At 38.9% G+C, this 17,279-nt stretch overlaps 1 protein-coding gene across 1 annotated transcript in view; it reads left to right on the top strand.

Moving 5' to 3' along the window:
• The first annotated feature begins 3,348 nt into the window (after nt 1-3,348).
• The window catches only part of itpr2 (inositol 1,4,5-trisphosphate receptor, type 2), an 82,118-nt gene continuing 68,187 nt past the window's right edge, over nt 3,349-17,279 (top strand). Inside the window, exons 1-8 of the mRNA XM_084735156.1 lie at nt 3,349-3,825; nt 12,422-12,492; nt 12,860-12,978; nt 13,073-13,159; nt 14,641-14,799; nt 15,634-15,732; nt 16,711-16,794; nt 16,929-17,075. Of these exons, the coding sequence (XP_084591282.1) occupies nt 3,734-3,825; nt 12,422-12,492; nt 12,860-12,978; nt 13,073-13,159; nt 14,641-14,799; nt 15,634-15,732; nt 16,711-16,794; nt 16,929-17,075 (858 nt within the window). The 5' untranslated portion in view covers nt 3,349-3,733. The remainder of the gene's footprint in view (nt 3,826-12,421; nt 12,493-12,859; nt 12,979-13,072; nt 13,160-14,640; nt 14,800-15,633; nt 15,733-16,710; nt 16,795-16,928; nt 17,076-17,279) is intronic.

The raw sequence follows: 17,279 nt of genomic DNA, 5'->3' as shown, positions 1-17,279 counted from the left end.
TGTTTTGAACACTGGTTCTCACCATTAATATCAAGTTGTTAAATTCTTCCCCAGGAAGATCTTATCTTGTTACATAAGATATGTTCCTTACTAAAAATTCTCATTGTTTGACTATGTAGGTTAATAATGACATATTTTGGTAGGCCATGGCTGAAACTTATTACTTATTTAATGAAAAATACTCTATTATAAAAGTTGGCAAAATATACAAGTGTCAAAAGTGGTAGGAGGTAAGAGGTAAATTAGTATCACTGGTAACATCTGTGTTTATCCTACAGTTCTGTGTCAAAATGAAATTATGCAGTGAAGAAGGTCAAGCCAGTAAAGCTTATCTTAATTGAAGAGTTACATAAAACAGTGACTGTAAAGTGCTGTATTATACCCCATAGTTTCTGTTAAGAAGCATATGTTACTTCGGGCAGACAAAAAACAGTTTGTGTGGCAACATTAAATCATTCAGTAATAAGTAGTTCATCCTCAGAAGTGAGTTATGCAACACTATCACTATTATTACTATTATATCATTTTAAAGCAAGATATTTAAGATGATGGGCAAGATGATCTGTAGTCACTCTGAAATCTATTAGTGTTTAATCATATTATTTGCTGTGGATTAGGCTATATAGATATGAATGTTTGTCACTGTGTCTCACCTGCAAATTGTGTAAATGCCTAAGGAATCGGTCGATGGGACCAGAATGAAAAAGCCATTTCTGGTCTGTTTGTTTGTGTTTACCATACAAAGTCAGGGGAGCAGCACACTTACCTGTTGGTTCAGTAAAAAAACACTAGAGGGAGATACAGGTCATATAATGGGATTGCTGATGGTGCAGCTGACCCCCTGGAGTCTTGATCTCTAGCGGCCCCTTGTGTATCAGTGTAGGTAATACATTAAAATGTCCAAAAATCACTACGGTCCTTCTTCTTTAGAGGCCTCTGTCACTGTCTCACTGCAGGTCATTTAGTTTTCCGGGTACATGTTTTCTAATAAATTAGGTAACCGATAGCTCTAAATATCAGATATGATTATCAAACATTTGGCAGTCAGGCTCAAAGTAAAAGTGCCAATACAACAATGTAAATATATTTAGTTACAAGTAAAAGTCCTAAATTCAAAACCCCACCAAAATGTACTTCAAGCATCACATCACAATCATCATTCTGCAGAAAAATGTCCCCTGTGACAAATAAATTATTATATCTGACATTATTAGATGTTTAATACTGATGCATTGATGTATAAGCAGCATTTTACTGTTGCTAGTTGAGGTGGAGCTAGTTTTATCTTCATATACAGTTTGGTAGTTTAGTTCAGTGCTTCCAAACCCTCCTCCAGTGGGTCACAAGATAAATCAGAGGCGTCCTTATGATTAATGGAACAGGAAGAAAGAAAAAGCAAAGTTGTGCTAAACAAATTTGTTTTCATTTTGTGGATGTTTTTTCTGATCTCTGCTTTAATGCGTAAATGACACATTCAGAGGGGAAATGTGCCTTTGTGTGGAACCGGTAACAACTCAAAGACATCTGATCTGACATCATGTGAAATTAGACACACTGGTTTTTATAAGGGCTTTGACGTAAAAAAAAAAGTGTAAGGGTCTCAAAATTGTACTTAGGTATGGTAACTGCACAGATGCATTTAGTTACTTTTCATTAGTTTATCATTGTGTGCTTCAGGCTACAAGCTACTGATGTGACAGAAGACCTTTGTGTATGGTGGGCCTGAAGTGCAAACACATTTCACAAAACAAATAAACAAACTAGAGAACACACAAGCATTATACCTGACCCCCAGCAAATTAAATTATACTACCTTGTGTGGATGTACTTTTATTAAATTTCAGCAGTTTATCTGTTTCTCTGTGTGGTCTTTTTTTATTCAAAGTTTGCTTTTTAATGTCACACTCCTTTATTTATATGAAGTCTTGTCAAGGCAAACAGGACAGAGCCAGTTATTGTACTGTCCTGCAGTGAAGGGTTATTTTGGCGAGAAACTGAAAAGCTCTTCTGAATCAAGCAAGAAGTTACCTTGAGGTGATAATCAAATTCAGCTTTTTTCTCCAAATGTTGCTCTGCTTTTCCTCTTGTACAGTACTGGAATGTAAACAAGTGTGTTAGCAACATACCTAGTGTCAGGTGACAGAAATATTCATCAGTTCCCTGGCTGCCCAGAGGACTGGGTAGACCAGAAATCCAATCTGAAACAGCCTGAAGTTCTTCCTCAACACCTGCAGGAGGAACAACAGGATTTTACAGCAGAAAACTCAGCTTGCTTGGCCAATACACAAGGATACAGGGAGATTTATTTATCTTTATACAACAAGATTGTATAAAGAGATTATGACATAGTACCCTCTTTGATTGATTACACTGGTCAAAGAGATTAAAAAAACTCCTAAACCCCAACACGTCAACTTGACTTTAAAGACGTCATTTACACCATGTTTTTAGCCTAAATCTTCCTTAGCATGCAGCCACATTTATGTGCACATGCACACTGTCTGAAATGTGTGTGTGGTGCGATGGTGTGCAAGTGTTTTTTTTCTTCTTCTTCTTCTTTCTTCTTTCTAAAACTGGTCATGATTAACTTTCATTGTTGGGAGATTCTGCAGTGCTGTTTTCCTGTGAAACTCCAGCAATGTTTTGTGGACTAAGAAACTAAACCCAAACTTCAGTTGGCATGAGGGTGATTAGATAATTCATTTTTGGAGGGCTATTCCTTTAGACAGTCTCAGCCTGGGGAAGCCGTGCATCAGTCTAACAGTATGCATACTTCTGTATCTCCTGCTTAACGGCAGCATGAACAGGCAGTGCCTGGGGTTGGGGTGTGGGTGTGTATTGTCCTTTAGTATTGTCTGGGCTCAGTGAGGCACTGAGGAATTTATTGCTTTAATTGACTACATTCACCATCAACACTGACTGGACATCCACATGAAAAGTGATGAATTTTACCTTTAACTCAGGCACTATACTTAAGTACAAAATTGACAAATTAACTTGAGTGTTTTTCTTTCATGCAAATTATCTGACAGCTTTGTAACTAGTTAGAACACAGATTAAAAACATCTATCTATCTATCTATCTATCTATCTATCTATCTATCTATCTATCTATCTATCTATCTATCTAAACAGATGTATAAAAAAGGACTTACAGAAGTTTCAGAAAATTGACATATTTATGTTTATGTCCCAAAGTTGGTTCCATGTATTGTAGACTTTTGAGCAGACTTTATGATAATATTTTAACAATAACTATCAATATATTATCTAACCCTGCAGCTAGAGGTATGTTGCGATGTATATTTACCTCCAAAAGTTGTAACTGCCTTGTAGTTTTCAGAGGGCCTGCTGCTGTGAATAAAAACAAAAACATGTCATTGAACGGAATTGGCTCACAGTCCTGACAGCGGCAGTCTCCTCCCCCTGAAGTGGATGTGAAGAAGAGCTCTGTCGCTCTGTCTGACATACAGGAAGAAGTTGAATAAGTCTTAAAAACACAACGCTTTCTTTAAAAAAAAAAAAAAAAAGCGCCACCAGTTTTTGCACTTTCGTTTTTTTTTTCTCGATCGACTTGCTGACATGTAGATGAGGAAGAATGAAGGAGGATCTGAGGAGGGCTGCTGTTAAACTGAAGGAGCTGTAACGTGTGGATCACTTCACTTCACCGACAAGAAGTAGCCTATCAATCGTTTGTAGATGGGAAACCCGGACACATCTGCAGCATAGTGAAAATGTCAGAGCACAGATCCAGTTTTCTTCACATTGGAGACATTGTGTCTCTGTACGCGGAAGGCTCGGTGAATGGCTTCATCAGTACTTTGGGGTATGTTCCTCCTGTCTGCCTCTCACTTTCTGCCCTCAGGGGAGTCCATATGGACAAATCCTTATAATAACTACTTTCACCTCACATCTCACACTTACTTCTCCCTTCTTCCTCATCTGTATGTGTTAACTAAACCGCTCAGGTCTGAAGTTAAAGTGTGCGACTTGTGGCCAAGGCCTGTCAGCGCGCAAAATGCTGCTTCTCAGGAAATTCTTCACGTTTACGCAAATGTAACAGGAATGCAAAGCAGCGTGTTAGCCCAGGTACACAAGCAGTGGTAGTGGTTACACGCTGATCTGTTCGCTGTGGTCTCCAAAGTAGGGCTCGGGGGCCCGGAGGGGCACACAAGTATGTGTCAGAGAGGGCCCTCAACAAAATAAAGGAATATCAAGGAGCATTAAGGAGTCCGGATCGGTTTTGTGATCAGTGTCCATGCTGCTCCCCAGTTCTGTAAATCATCAGACTATAAAGTCATTTAGACCTTTACAGATATTTGGAGTTTGGCTTCATGTGGACCCAAAAGAGTGGACCTTAGTCACATGACTTGGACTTGAATTAGACTCAACTTGACAATATCAAAAAAAGACTTGCCAGTCCTCTTAGACCTTCACACCAATGACCTGTCCATTCACTTGGACTTAAGCCGTTTGACTTGAAAATATGTGACACCTTCCTCCAAGCTCAAAGGTTGAAAAGTTTATTTAAAAAACAAAAAAACAATTCCAACGTGCAAAATGTGTGGGTTGACAATTACAAACAGAGACATGACAGCTTCTAACATTGTTTGACATTTGGTAAGTTGAATCGAGAACCGTTCCACTTGAGAACCCGTTTCAAATGGTACAGTCCATCAGAATCATATGCCTCAGAGCTTATAGGTTGCCAGCTAATCATTGCCGACATATTTTTGTGACAGTTGTGTATTCTAAAGTAATGAAAAATTAATGTATCTGTGTTGCTAGAAACCTACAACAAGGAGTCAAAGTGGAGAGGAAGAAGTGGTCCAAAGCGTGGCTTCATTTCAAAAAGAAACATGATAATAGTACTGGTTCTATACTGTGTTCAGACTCATTAAAACAGTTGCAATGAGGCTGAAAATCTGTGTTTCCCCACACAGAAAACTGAATAGGAATCACTAAGGGAACCGATAAAGAATTGGACAGATATGCGGAATTGAAAATGGCATTATATCAATAAAATGTTATCAGTGTTACCATCCATAGTCAAGGCTCTGTTAAAATGGCATTACATTTGGAGTAGAATGAACACTTGAGACTTACTTGTGACTTGTAAAACTAATAATCTAATCTAATAATTGTCTAAGATTAAAGGTCTAAAATAAGATTATGTTTATCCACTTGATTAAAGGACTAAATAATTTCTACATTCACTTTGATACATCCTTGCAATATTGTGTGAGACAGTGTAACAGCCAGGTCTTGAAGAGATCAGAGCCAAACTTTGATTTGGGAGGGAGTGATTTTTGGAGCTCAAAATCCTGCATTTCAGATTAGGCCAGATTCAGTCACTGGGCCATCATTTTGGTTACTAATCTGGAGGTCAGGACCCCTCCAAGATAAATCTGAGGGGTCACGAAATAAGTAATGGGACAGTACAGAGGAAATTCAAATTTATGTTGCATTTGTCAGACTTTTACTGCTCGGTGTCTTGTTTTATCATGTAACATAGTCTGTAGTCGCTGATAATTAATCAAATGAACAATCAGACGAGGTTTGTGGGACTGCTTGTGGACATATACAACTTGTGATGAGGGTTTGCAAGTGGACATTGCCTCACTTCAAGGGGTCCTAACCAGAGCTGCAGTCCATTCGTTGGTTGAGTCATTTTTGTAGAGAGAAATTGTCCAATTCACTGATTCCAGTGTCTAAAGTGGTTTTAGACAAAACAAGACATTTGGACAACTAATTGATTAGTCAAGAAAATGATCAACAGATTAATCGATAATGAAAATAACTGTTAGTTGCAGCCCTAGTCACAACTATATGTATGTGCAGTCAGTTGTCTAACTTCATATATACAGCTTTGTGTAGGTGGGATGGAAACTTGTTTGTTTTGTGTCATTCTCCACACAGCATTGCAAAAATTGCCACGAGCAGGTTGTTTGTCTGTAGTTCCTCATGGGCTGAAAGCGTCAGAGCAAGGTGAAATGCCTCGGTGGCTCCCGGTGCACTCTGGCCTGTGAGCCTGCAGAACAAGCGTGGAAAGATCGACTGGCTCTGAGGAATGAGCCTGCCCCACCCACCTCCTCTTTCTTTTCCTCATACTCTGTTTCTCACTCTCAACTCTCAACTTTTTCTGCCTTAAATTGCTCTCGCAAACTTCACCGCAGTTGGCGTGTCAAAGCCTCTTCTTCAAAATAAAACATGTTAGTACCTTTAGGTTTGTATGCAACAGTGTTCCCTGCCTCACTATCTGCAAGAATGCACACAGCCAGGGTACTTTCTATTTCTTCCCTGAACTCTGAAGGCCTGTGCCAGTGTGAATGTAAGCAGCAGCAGCAGCGGCACACACAGGCTGTAAATTTCAAAATGCAAAAGTGCAGAGCGGCGATTGTTCACAGCTCCTGTTGTTGTAAAGTAAAGCAGTGAGGCTCTTATCAGCAATTCAATGACTCATGTAGTTTGACAGGAGCGCCGAGGATTTTTATCAAGGGCTGTGCTGTGCCAGAGCTTGCCAAGGCTGAGAGAGAGTTGTAGTATCCAAACCAAAAACATCTGCAGGAACCTGCCTGAGCCACAGCCCCTGTGAGCACAATGCAACCTCGGCTACACAAGGCTACTCATGCCCGTGTTTGCTTAGGATAACATTAAATCTGCGAGTTCCTCACACACCTCATATAGCAAACACTCCAGAGCAAATGACCTTTGAAATTCTTATGAGGTTATTGTGCTGATCGAGAGCCTTTACCAATCTTGACCTCTAGGATCTGCTGTCCCACATATTCCATTATCAGAAAGGTTCATTTGGGTTTAATTTTTGATATTTTTGTGTTTCATGGAAATGAAGCGGTTTCACTTTATTGTGGACATGAGGCATGTATTACAGAAATGTCCTAACTTCTTAACTCCTTCATAACCATGGTGATTAGAGTTGGAGCCTGAATTAGGAAAAAAAAAGCTTCACGAAAGCCTTACTCAAGAACAGTTCCTAAGGCAGTGTTTCGAAACTAACTCAAGTAAGGAAAAGTGTATTACACAAGAATCCTAACTTTCCAAATCTTAAATCAACTCTCCTTACTGTAGGACAGGTGTTAAGCTGTTCTAACATTCATTTTCCACTTGTACTACTTGATAATTTACTAACTAATTAACAGTAGCAGCTAACGGTAGCGTTCACTGACAGCTAACAATAATCTGTCTGGCTACTTTCTTAGCCCGCTTTGTTTTATCTCTCGACTTAGCGTCAGGGGGTTTTCTGTAAATTTCCCAAAAAGAAGATCTTCTGATTTCTGTACAGATGATACGAACAACCTCTAACTCTTCTGTCAAAAACCGATTACAACGATTACAAAGTTTTTGAGCCCTTTGAGATGAGAAAAGTAGTGTTGGTTGCTAGGTAACTGACATTAAAGTTGATAAGTGATATTGAGCATTTATGATTTCCTAACCTGAGATAAGATAGGATGAAATCAGGTAAGATAGGATTCCTAAAGTTAGTTAGGATTTGCTTTTGTAATAAAAAATTGGGAAAAGTGTTATCTTAGATTCTTCCTATCTTCACTTCAGACTTAAAAAAGGAAGTCTCTGTAATATGACCCCTGTAGTGCATACTTATGATACAAAGATGAAATAGTTCTGTATTAATTTCTGTACACAAGTCTGTATCCAGTGTGTACATAATTATTTTTCTATTTATTTCTGATTGTAACAAGTGAAATAACGATAGGATGCATTTAATGAGAAACTGTATGAGTCAGATTTCTGTGGTGCTGTGTCAGCAAGTTGAAACATGCAGTAACACATAGTGGCTGTAAAATCTTTAACACGTGTGTGTGTTACTTACAGACGACTTATTGTACTGTTTTCATTAGTTTTTCTCTGAGAAAACACCTAACAACTGATATTTATGTTATGAAAAAGATTACCTTTTGTCTCTATCTTAAGAAAAATCTATATGAATTCCAAATGGTTCATATGTAAAGCACTTGTCAAGGCCATGTCAAGGTATTAAATGAATGACCCTGAATGTTTTACTCTTTTTATCTTATTTCCTTTACATTCCTCCCAACATACTTGGAATTGCTCCTCTTGTGTATATAGTCTCCCAAAATGTACAAAGTTCATAGATTTTGTAAAAATCTGTGGATGGCAGGGGAAATGAAACTGCCCTTGTCGTGTTGTATGGCTCTTAATATAAACTGCTGCCCTAAAATAAAAAGTTTTTAAAGGGGAAAACAGTGAACAGAAGAGACAGACCTGCTGCTCTGCATTACATGGGGTATTTTTTTTTTTTCCTGTGTTGTTGTCTCAGTCCACTCAACACAAGCAATGGAGCTAAAATTAGCTTGTCCACGTCCAGGCAGGTAGATTTATCATTTGTTCATGTTTAACTCGGTTACAGAGCAAACTCTTGCAGCGGCTGTGAGTGTCAGGCACTGTCCAAGCCTCTCTGTTTGAACTAAAGCCCGGCTGTCTGCGGACTTAAGGTTACTTATTTATGAGCTTGAGGGAGTTTTCCAAACAGCCTTCCTGTTTTAGCCGTTTAGCACTTAATTCTGCTTCCTGTTGGGCTCTATTGTTTCTCATTTAGATGTAACTCTGATACTGAGTCGTCGGAAATGATACACAGCCTGTGGATTGACACTGATCAAGTGCTGTGGCATAAATAGAAAATGGCTCAGCTCACTTCAGCAGCAGGCCTGCCAGCTTTGTATGAATTGGAGGAATTGTGCATTGCATTATGTCTCTCCTCAGTGGATGGGATGAATGGATGTGCTTGTGCACCTCGGCCTTTGGCACAAATAGGATAAAGGGAATGGGATGATATGGAGTATTTGATATAGAAATTCACAGTTGGTGTTATAGAATATATTCCAACAGCTTCAAGTTGCAACACTTCTCTGCTATGAGGCCATCTATGACTGTAAAAAACTACACTACAAACACTGCATGTCCTCAACAACTCATGCAAACACTGTGACCCCTGTGACCTTTGCCCTTTTACAAACATAAATTAAACCTAGTTCCCAATTTAAGACCACCAGATTATCTTACATTTGCTTTCTTAGACACGGTCTGTTCAGCTCAAGCCTTGTCTTGACTTAACTAAACCGATTTCTTGAAGGAGGATTAGAGTTACTCCTGCACTAAATAAAGTCTTAAATGAAACCTTCAAGACAGGTGTAACTTCAGATTAATGGATTATTCAGTGTGTTTAGAACAAGGACTTACTATCAGGAGCAACCACTTAAATAATTTTGTTAAAATTTTCTTGTACTATTCTTGCATTTTCTAAGCAAATGTAGAAAAGATTTCACTGCTGTGTCTCAGATCTGCATTTGAGTCAAAAGTAACAAAGCTTGTGTCCGCTCTCACTTTAATGTTTTAGGTATTCTGTCTGTAAATGCACACTTTCTTCCATCTCCATTGTTTTGCCTGCTTTTATTCCTCCAGTTCCACTAAATAATGGGCTCTCTGCTGTGCCAGCTTTAATGAGCACCGTCATCCTCGGTCTTCTCAGTGTTGACTACTAACATAAATGGCTGAAATTAATATTGTTTAACATGTTTTTCAATCCAGTGTGTTCCTCAGTCATGTAATTATCATCATCTAATTTCAACGTCACTGCTGTATTATGATATTAATAGTAATAATAGACCCTATCTGTCAGATGCCCTAACAGAAATATGCAGGACTTCAAATTCAAAAGGGTTGCTGTGACACATGCAGTGGGTGATTTATTTATTTTTTTATTATTATTTTATTGTTATTTTGGGTTTTTTGATCAGACAAAAGGAGCAAATTGATCACCTTATACTCTTAATGAGCATTTTTCACAATTTCTTTGACATTTTATAGAAAATAATCATTAGTTCAGCCCTAGACCAGGTTTTATATTTTAGATAGACCTAATTCTGTTTTATCTATACCCTGGAAAACTGTCCGAAGGCAAGACAAACTTTTTGGTGGTTGATGTGAGAGATGAATACAGGCCTTTTTAAAATGGAGTTTCATGAATGTGGCAAGTGAGGCTATATGAATGAATTTCAACACTGTGCTAATTTGGCAGTGTTTACGCAATCTCCTTTTGCGACATTCATTCCTATCAGTTCTTGTGAACCAAAGATGCGTCATCAGCTTCCTAAGTTTAACTGAAAGTCAAAGGTGTGAATATGGCTGACCTGCTGTGCATCATCATTAGTGTGTCAAATAGTCAGTAACCAGCAAATAAAATGCTTGGAGGTGGGGAAACAAGACAGTTATTAACTGTATGACACCCTTCCAGTGCCCTCTAATCAACCCTGCACAGAAACCACATGGTTTCCTCTGGTGGCAGCAGCCAACTGCAGCCTCTTTGTGCTCTAGTAACCTACAGTAGACTTTACAAAGAGGCTCAGTCTTCAATGAACAATTCCCTCTCTAAGCTTCATCTCACATTTTGCACAAACAATGTTGATAACTGGTTTTGTTACGTATAATTGAATATTTTTTACTATCTGCCCAATTTCACTCTGCACTGTGCAAAAGCCACAGAAACTTGGATGTCATTTTACTCCAGTGTATCTATCTTGATAAAGACCACAGCACTGAGCAGACTTCTCCCCTGCTGGGCTCGAAAGTGGTGATCAAAGCAGCGTTAAATTAGATGAGCTCCGTCCAGAAATCTTCAGAGCATCAGTCCAGATACTGGGTGAACTCTGAGGAGACACGGACATGATGGTGCACAGAGCAGTTGCTCTTTCTTGTTTTGCCAGCAGAGCTTTTCATCCTGCAGGTGGCCAATCAGCTGTCGGGCTGGTGTGGTTTTTAACTGTGTATTCAAATGATTGGTTTTAATAGCAGTCTGAGACTCTGCTCTGTGTATTTGCATTTGACCATGAAACTACAATTAGACTGCAGTTTGTGCCATGTAAATATTTATTTTTAAGGTGAGTGATTTATGAGCAATAGAATAGTTGGATTAGAAGTTTAAAATTACCTACAACAATAACATACTAAAGAAATTACCAACCCTGATTCCAAAATAATGGGATGCTGTGTAAAATGTGAATAAAAACATGAAATGTAATCATCAGCAAATCCTTTTTGATCTGTATTCTATGGAATGCAAGACAAGATATTCAATGTTCAAACTGACTTCATTGTTTTTAGTAAATATATACTCAGGTGGATGTTTACCACTCTGAAACATCTTTTCTTCTAATGCTCAGTAAGCATTTGGGACATTAATTGTTGAAGTTTTTACAATTTAATTTTTTTTTAATATGCAACATCAGTTGCTCAGCAGTTCTGGGTTGCAGTTGTAATTTTTTCTTCTTAATGCACCACATATTATCAAAGGGAGACAGGTCTGGACTGCAGGCAGGTCAGTCTAGTACCTGAACTTGTTTACTACAAAGCCCCACGGTTGTAACGTGAATGTGTCTTGGCATTGTTTTGCTGAAATAAGCAGGGATGTGTCTGAAAAAGATGTCGTCTGGATGGCAGCATATGTTGCTCCAAAACCTGCATGTACCTTTCAGCATTAATGGGACCTTCAGAGATGCGAAGGTTTACCCATGATGCCATGGACACTAACACAGCCCCGTACCATCACAGATGCTGGCTTTTGAATTTTGCACTGGTAACAGTCTGGATGACCCTTTTCCTCTTTAGCCAAGAGGACAAGACATCCATGATTTCCATGAAATGTGGACAGCATGATTTTTCACTTTGCATCAGTCCATCTCAGATGAGCTTGGGCCAAAAGAAGTCAGCAGCCTTTCTAGATGTTGCTGACATATGACTTTTGCTTTGCTTCGTGGAGTCTTAACTTGCATTTGTACATGCAGTGACAGACTGTGTTTACAGACAACAGTCGTCCAAAGTTGTCCTGAGCATCCTTTATACAACTATGTGGGTTTGTAATTGATTGCTGCCTGATGGGTTGAAGGTCACAGGCATTCAATGTCTGTTTTTGGCCTTGCCCCTTGGGTATAGAAGTTAATGATATTTTAAATAGTAGGTGGTGAAATCTCTACATGCCTTGCAATTGTGTGTTGAAAAAAATTCTTCTTTAACTGTTGGACTATGTGCCCACACAGTTTTTCACGAAATGGTGAACTTAACCCTGTCCGTGCTTGTGAACGACTGAGCCTTTCAAGGATGCCTCTTTAATACACACTTCTGATACTGTCACCTGTTACCAGTTGTCCTCTGTTTGTTCCAGACATGTTGGAGGAATCGGCATGAGTGTATATATACAAAAACAATTAAGTTTATCAGTTTGTTTGCTGTGTTCAAGTAGATATAGGTCAGAAAGGATTTTTAAATAATTGCATTCTGTTTTTATTTATGTTTTTTACAACCTCACAACTTTTTTGAAATGTGGGTATGTATTTTGATTTATTTTTTTGTAATGATTATCTTCTCTGCAGGCTGGTGGATGACAGGTGTGTGGTCCAGCCTGATGCTGGAGATCTGGCCAACCCTCCCAAAAAGTTCAGAGGTGAGTAGAAATAGACTAATCACGCTGGTTTCAAGGTTACACACACACACACACACACACACACACACACACACACACACACACACACACACACACACAGACATACACAAACAAACTTTTTTTAAACTGTCAACGCTGACCAGATCCTTTGCGCTCAATGTTGTGTAACATAACATTGTGGTCGTGGAGAAGCTTTAATGCGCAATGTGTAATGTGTAAGTGACTCCACAGGCCTCTTGTGGGTAAATAACCATTAACCTCAAAAATGCTGTTTCACCACATTAAGCCCCTGACTGGCATTTAGCCTGACTCACAGAGAGTGACTCCTGTGTGCCTGAATGCTTCTCCCTCTCCTCCTCTTCTCCAGACTGCCTCTTCAAGGTATGTCCCATGAACAGATACTCGGCCCAGAAGCAGTTCTGGAAGGCAAAACAAGGAAAACAAGGAAACAACAACACACAGGGAGACCTATTTAAGAAGTTACAGGTAGAACTTTGTGTTTTTTAATCATAATCTACATTTAGATCTTTGTTTTCATTTGCATCCCAAAGCTGTAGTAAATCTCTGTCTTATTACTCAGCATGCAGCAGAACTGGAACAGAAGCAGAATGACTCGGAGAACAAGAAGCTCCTGGGAGAAATCGTCAAATACAGTAATGTCATCCAGGTACAGCCCAGCTCCACAGCAAACACCTGCGGTGCCAGATTGTCTTGAGTCCAGAGCTTTGTTTTTGTTTTGTTGTTTACCAAGGTTGTATTTCTGTCATCCAATCCCTCATGCCTCAGGCAATGGTAGTATTTAGTTTCACTGATTGCTAAACTCTTGTTTTAAGGAACTGAATTGAGTAAAGCAGATACATGTTAAACTCCTCCGCGAAAAAGTTGAGGCAGTCTCCATTGTTCCATTGCCTCAGTAAACAACTCTTTATTTATCAAGAAGCAATCGGTTACTGTTGACTTAAAACACAGGTAAAATTTAGCCCACGTTTATTAAGTGGTATCGGGAAATGGTGTTGTGTGGTACTACACTGCTCCTCAAAGGAATTTAAATTGATAACATAAAAAAACAACTCTTTTAAATCATGCAAAATGTCATTCAGAGGCCTCTGCTTTTTTTCTAAAAAGTGGCTCTGCTATTACTCTTGTATAGTGATGGAAGGTAACTAACTCGAGCACTGTACTAAAGTACAAATTTGACTTACGTATATTAGTATTCAAGTAGGGAAACATTTTACTTTTGAAGCCACTGCATTTATCTGACCGCTTTAGTTACGTTACACGTTAAGATGTTTGTACACAAAACATAGAGCTCGTAACAGCTAATAAAATATGATGCTTTGTTATAAATTAAACTACCCAATACTATATACAAGTACAGCTGAAATGAATAGTCTGTTGATTTGATTTGATTTATTTGGATGTCTTTTAGCTCAGTGGCTAATCTTCCACAAGTCCACATTAAAACATTTAAGCATGCAATGAATTATAAATAACTGACCACTAAAAACACACACATCATAGACATATATGCATACACTCATATAACCTAAATACATTGCCAGAGATACTTTCATGTACCTTCAAATGTACACATATTAATCTACATGTACTTACAAAAAATAGCATATGATTATTTTATTGATGGAAAATTAATTGCCAGCTGTATTGACCATCATTTAAGTTAATTTTCATGCAAACACACTTAGCAGTTGCAGCTTCACAGATTTGCTGCTTTTCCTTGTAATTATTAAAAAAAATGTAATTTATGTTTTAATAATTTTGAGGTTTGGATTAGACCTTTGGACAGAGTGTACATTGTGAAGGTTTCATTTTGGGCTCTGGGAAAGTCTGATGATAGATGAAATTTTACAAACCAAGCAAGCAACCAATTAATTGAGAACATGATCAGGATATGAATCTATAATGAAAATAATAATTAAATGCAGATAAAATTGGCTCCATTGTTTCATGAGTAATCATAATCTAATAATATAAATATTTATAGTATAACAGTCACAGGGGGCGCTTTTCTGCATTGATTGTGTTTTGTATTTCTACAGTGTGGTGTCAGTATTTTTACTGAAGGATGTGAACATTTTCTTCACAGCTGCTCTTGTAGTATCTAAACACTTGATTTTTCTGTCTCAGCTCCTGCACATTAAGAGTAATAAGTACCTGACGGTGAACAAGCGTCTCCCTGCTCTGCTTGAGAAGAACGCCATGCGGGTTTCTTTGGACCCGGCCGGGAACGAGGGCTCCTGGTTCTACATTCAGCCTTTCTGGAAGCTCCGCAGCGAAGGAGATAATGTAGGTTTCCCTCCACTTGGCCTTCTACACACATTTATGCAGACAGAAAGTGCCTTATAACAACTTGACATTCTTCTCTATTAAAATACAGCAGATGTCTTTTGGTGCCAACTTTCTCATCCTGTACACTGTCAGTTCATTGTTTGTCGTGTTCCAGTAACATTTCTGATTTTGTCCTCCCCTTTGGCTTTAGCATCCTATGGTTAAAGGTATTGCTCTTGAGTGTGCATGATGTTTGTGCATCATTCAGTCAGACACAGAGTATTATGTAAAAAGCATGGATGCACCGACCTTCCCATTGCATGTAGGCTTTTAGGTTGAGCTTTAAAAGCATCCAGCCAGTTGTTACTTTCAATCTCCTGTATGTCACTGATACTGCTTCATTGTATTTAAAATGTTTTTAAATATTCAAACATAGCATTGGAATATGTGTGACAAGGCACCTCTTTCTGAAGTCACGGTGTGCTTGTGTGTGAGTGGTAAATATGAGGCACACCTAATTGTCTGTTCTGTTACAGCATAGATTTAGAGAGCATGTATTAAACAAGCAATGACACAATAAGTAAGTGTACTTGTCAGTCACCATACCTCTGTATGCTGCATTCATGTGCACTCACCCTGGTATGAATAAACCTGTTTCTCATGTGAAGCTCAGCCTGTTGCTGTTGCACATGGCACCTTTTTTTAAAAAAATAAGGGGATGTTTGCAGACTTAAGACAAACCGTTTGCATGGACACACTCCTTCTCTTCTGTTTTGCCCATTTGAACACTTGCTGAAAGTTTGCAGAGCTGTATCTCCTGCCGGGATATGACTGTCTCTAATTGGGTTCAAGGTGGTGGTTGGAGACAAGGTGGTTCTGATGCCAGTGAACGCGGGGCAACCTCTTCACGCCAGCAACATCGAGCTGCTAGACAACCCTGGCTGCAAAGAGGTGGGACTGGTTTCTGTCAGTGCTGAAACACGTAGCTGTTATCACATAAAAGCATACAGCAAGCCTCTAACTATTACTTTAGTCTATCTAATAGTATTTAATGTAATAATAAATCTTACAAACACCAATTCCAAAAAAGTTGCTATTCATTTATTGTTATTTATTGTTTTTTGTAAATACACACTCACTCTGAATTTGATTCCTGCAAGAAATTGGGACAAAGGCAACAAAAGACAAAAAACAACAACTTCAAAAGCCAGCGTCTGTGATGGTATGGGGGTGTGTTAGTGGTCATGGCATCATGGTCAACTGTCACATCTGTGAAGGCCTTATTAATGCTGAAAGACACTGCAGGTTTTGTCTGTTCATCATTCATTTCTCTGCTTATTTCAGCAAGACAATGCCAAGCCACATTCTGTGCACTTTATGTCAGTGTGGCTTTGCGGCAAAACAGTTCATGTGCTAGACTGACCTGTCTGCAGTCCAGATCTGTCTCCCATTGTAAATGTGTGGTGCATTAATAAGCGCAGAATACGACAACAAGAGGCCCCCGGACTGTTAAGCAAGAATGGGAAAGAATTTGGCTTTCAAACCTTCAACAGTTAGTGTCCTCAGTGCCCAAACGCTCACTGAGTGTTGTTAAAAGAAAAGGTGATGTATAACAGTGGTAAACATGTCCCCGTCCCAGCTTTTTTGGACCATGTTGCAGGCGTCAAATTCAGAATGAGTGTATATTTACAAAAATAACATAAAATTAAAAAGTTTAAACATTATATAAGTCAAAAAGTATTTGCAACTCATTGCATTCTGTTTATTATTTATGTTTTACACAATGTCCCACCTTTCTTGGAATTAGAGTTGAAGTCCACAGAACAACATTTAATCCTGTGGTGGTATTACAAGGAACATTTGACTTGTGATGATAGAAATCTTAATTTCTATCTGTGTTTGCTCCTTTCTGTCTGCTTCATGCTGCAGGTCAATGCTGTTAACTGTAACACCAGCTGGAAGGTCGCCTTGTTCATGAAGTTTAGCGACTACAGGGAAGATGTGCTTAAGGGGGTATGTTGTTTTTATCACTCTTATCTCTTTCCTCAGTGCATCTTTTTAGCAGACCTGCATGTGTTTTTTTGTCTTTAAAGCAAACAGCATGCAGTTATCTTGCAGCTGTCTCATGTTTATGTGTCCTCTGTCAGGGAGACGTGGTGAGGCTGTTTCACGCTGAGCAGGAGAAGTTTCTGACCTGTGACGAGTACAAAAAGCAGCAGCACGTTTTTCTCAGGACCACGCTGCGGCAGTCTGCCACCTCTGCCACCAGCTCCAAGGCTCTCTGGGAGATTGAGGTAAAACAAACACATGATCAAACAATATATCTCTTAAACCAAAAGTCACTTTCACACCTCCAACTAGTTCAGAATGCAGCAGCTTGGGTTCTTACTGGTTTTAACAGACAACATCACATGGCCTCAATCCTGGCTTCTCTCCATTAGCTCCTTGTTTGCCTTAGAATTGATGTTAAGATTTTACTGATCACTTTTAAAGCCTGT

This window comes from Lutjanus erythropterus, chromosome 13 (assembly GCF_056507025.1).
Source record: "Lutjanus erythropterus isolate fLutEry1 chromosome 13, fLutEry1.hap2, whole genome shotgun sequence".
Classification (NCBI taxonomy): Eukaryota; Metazoa; Chordata; class Actinopteri; order Lutjaniformes; family Lutjanidae; genus Lutjanus; species Lutjanus erythropterus.
This window is presented reverse-complemented; position numbering and strand designations above follow the sequence as displayed.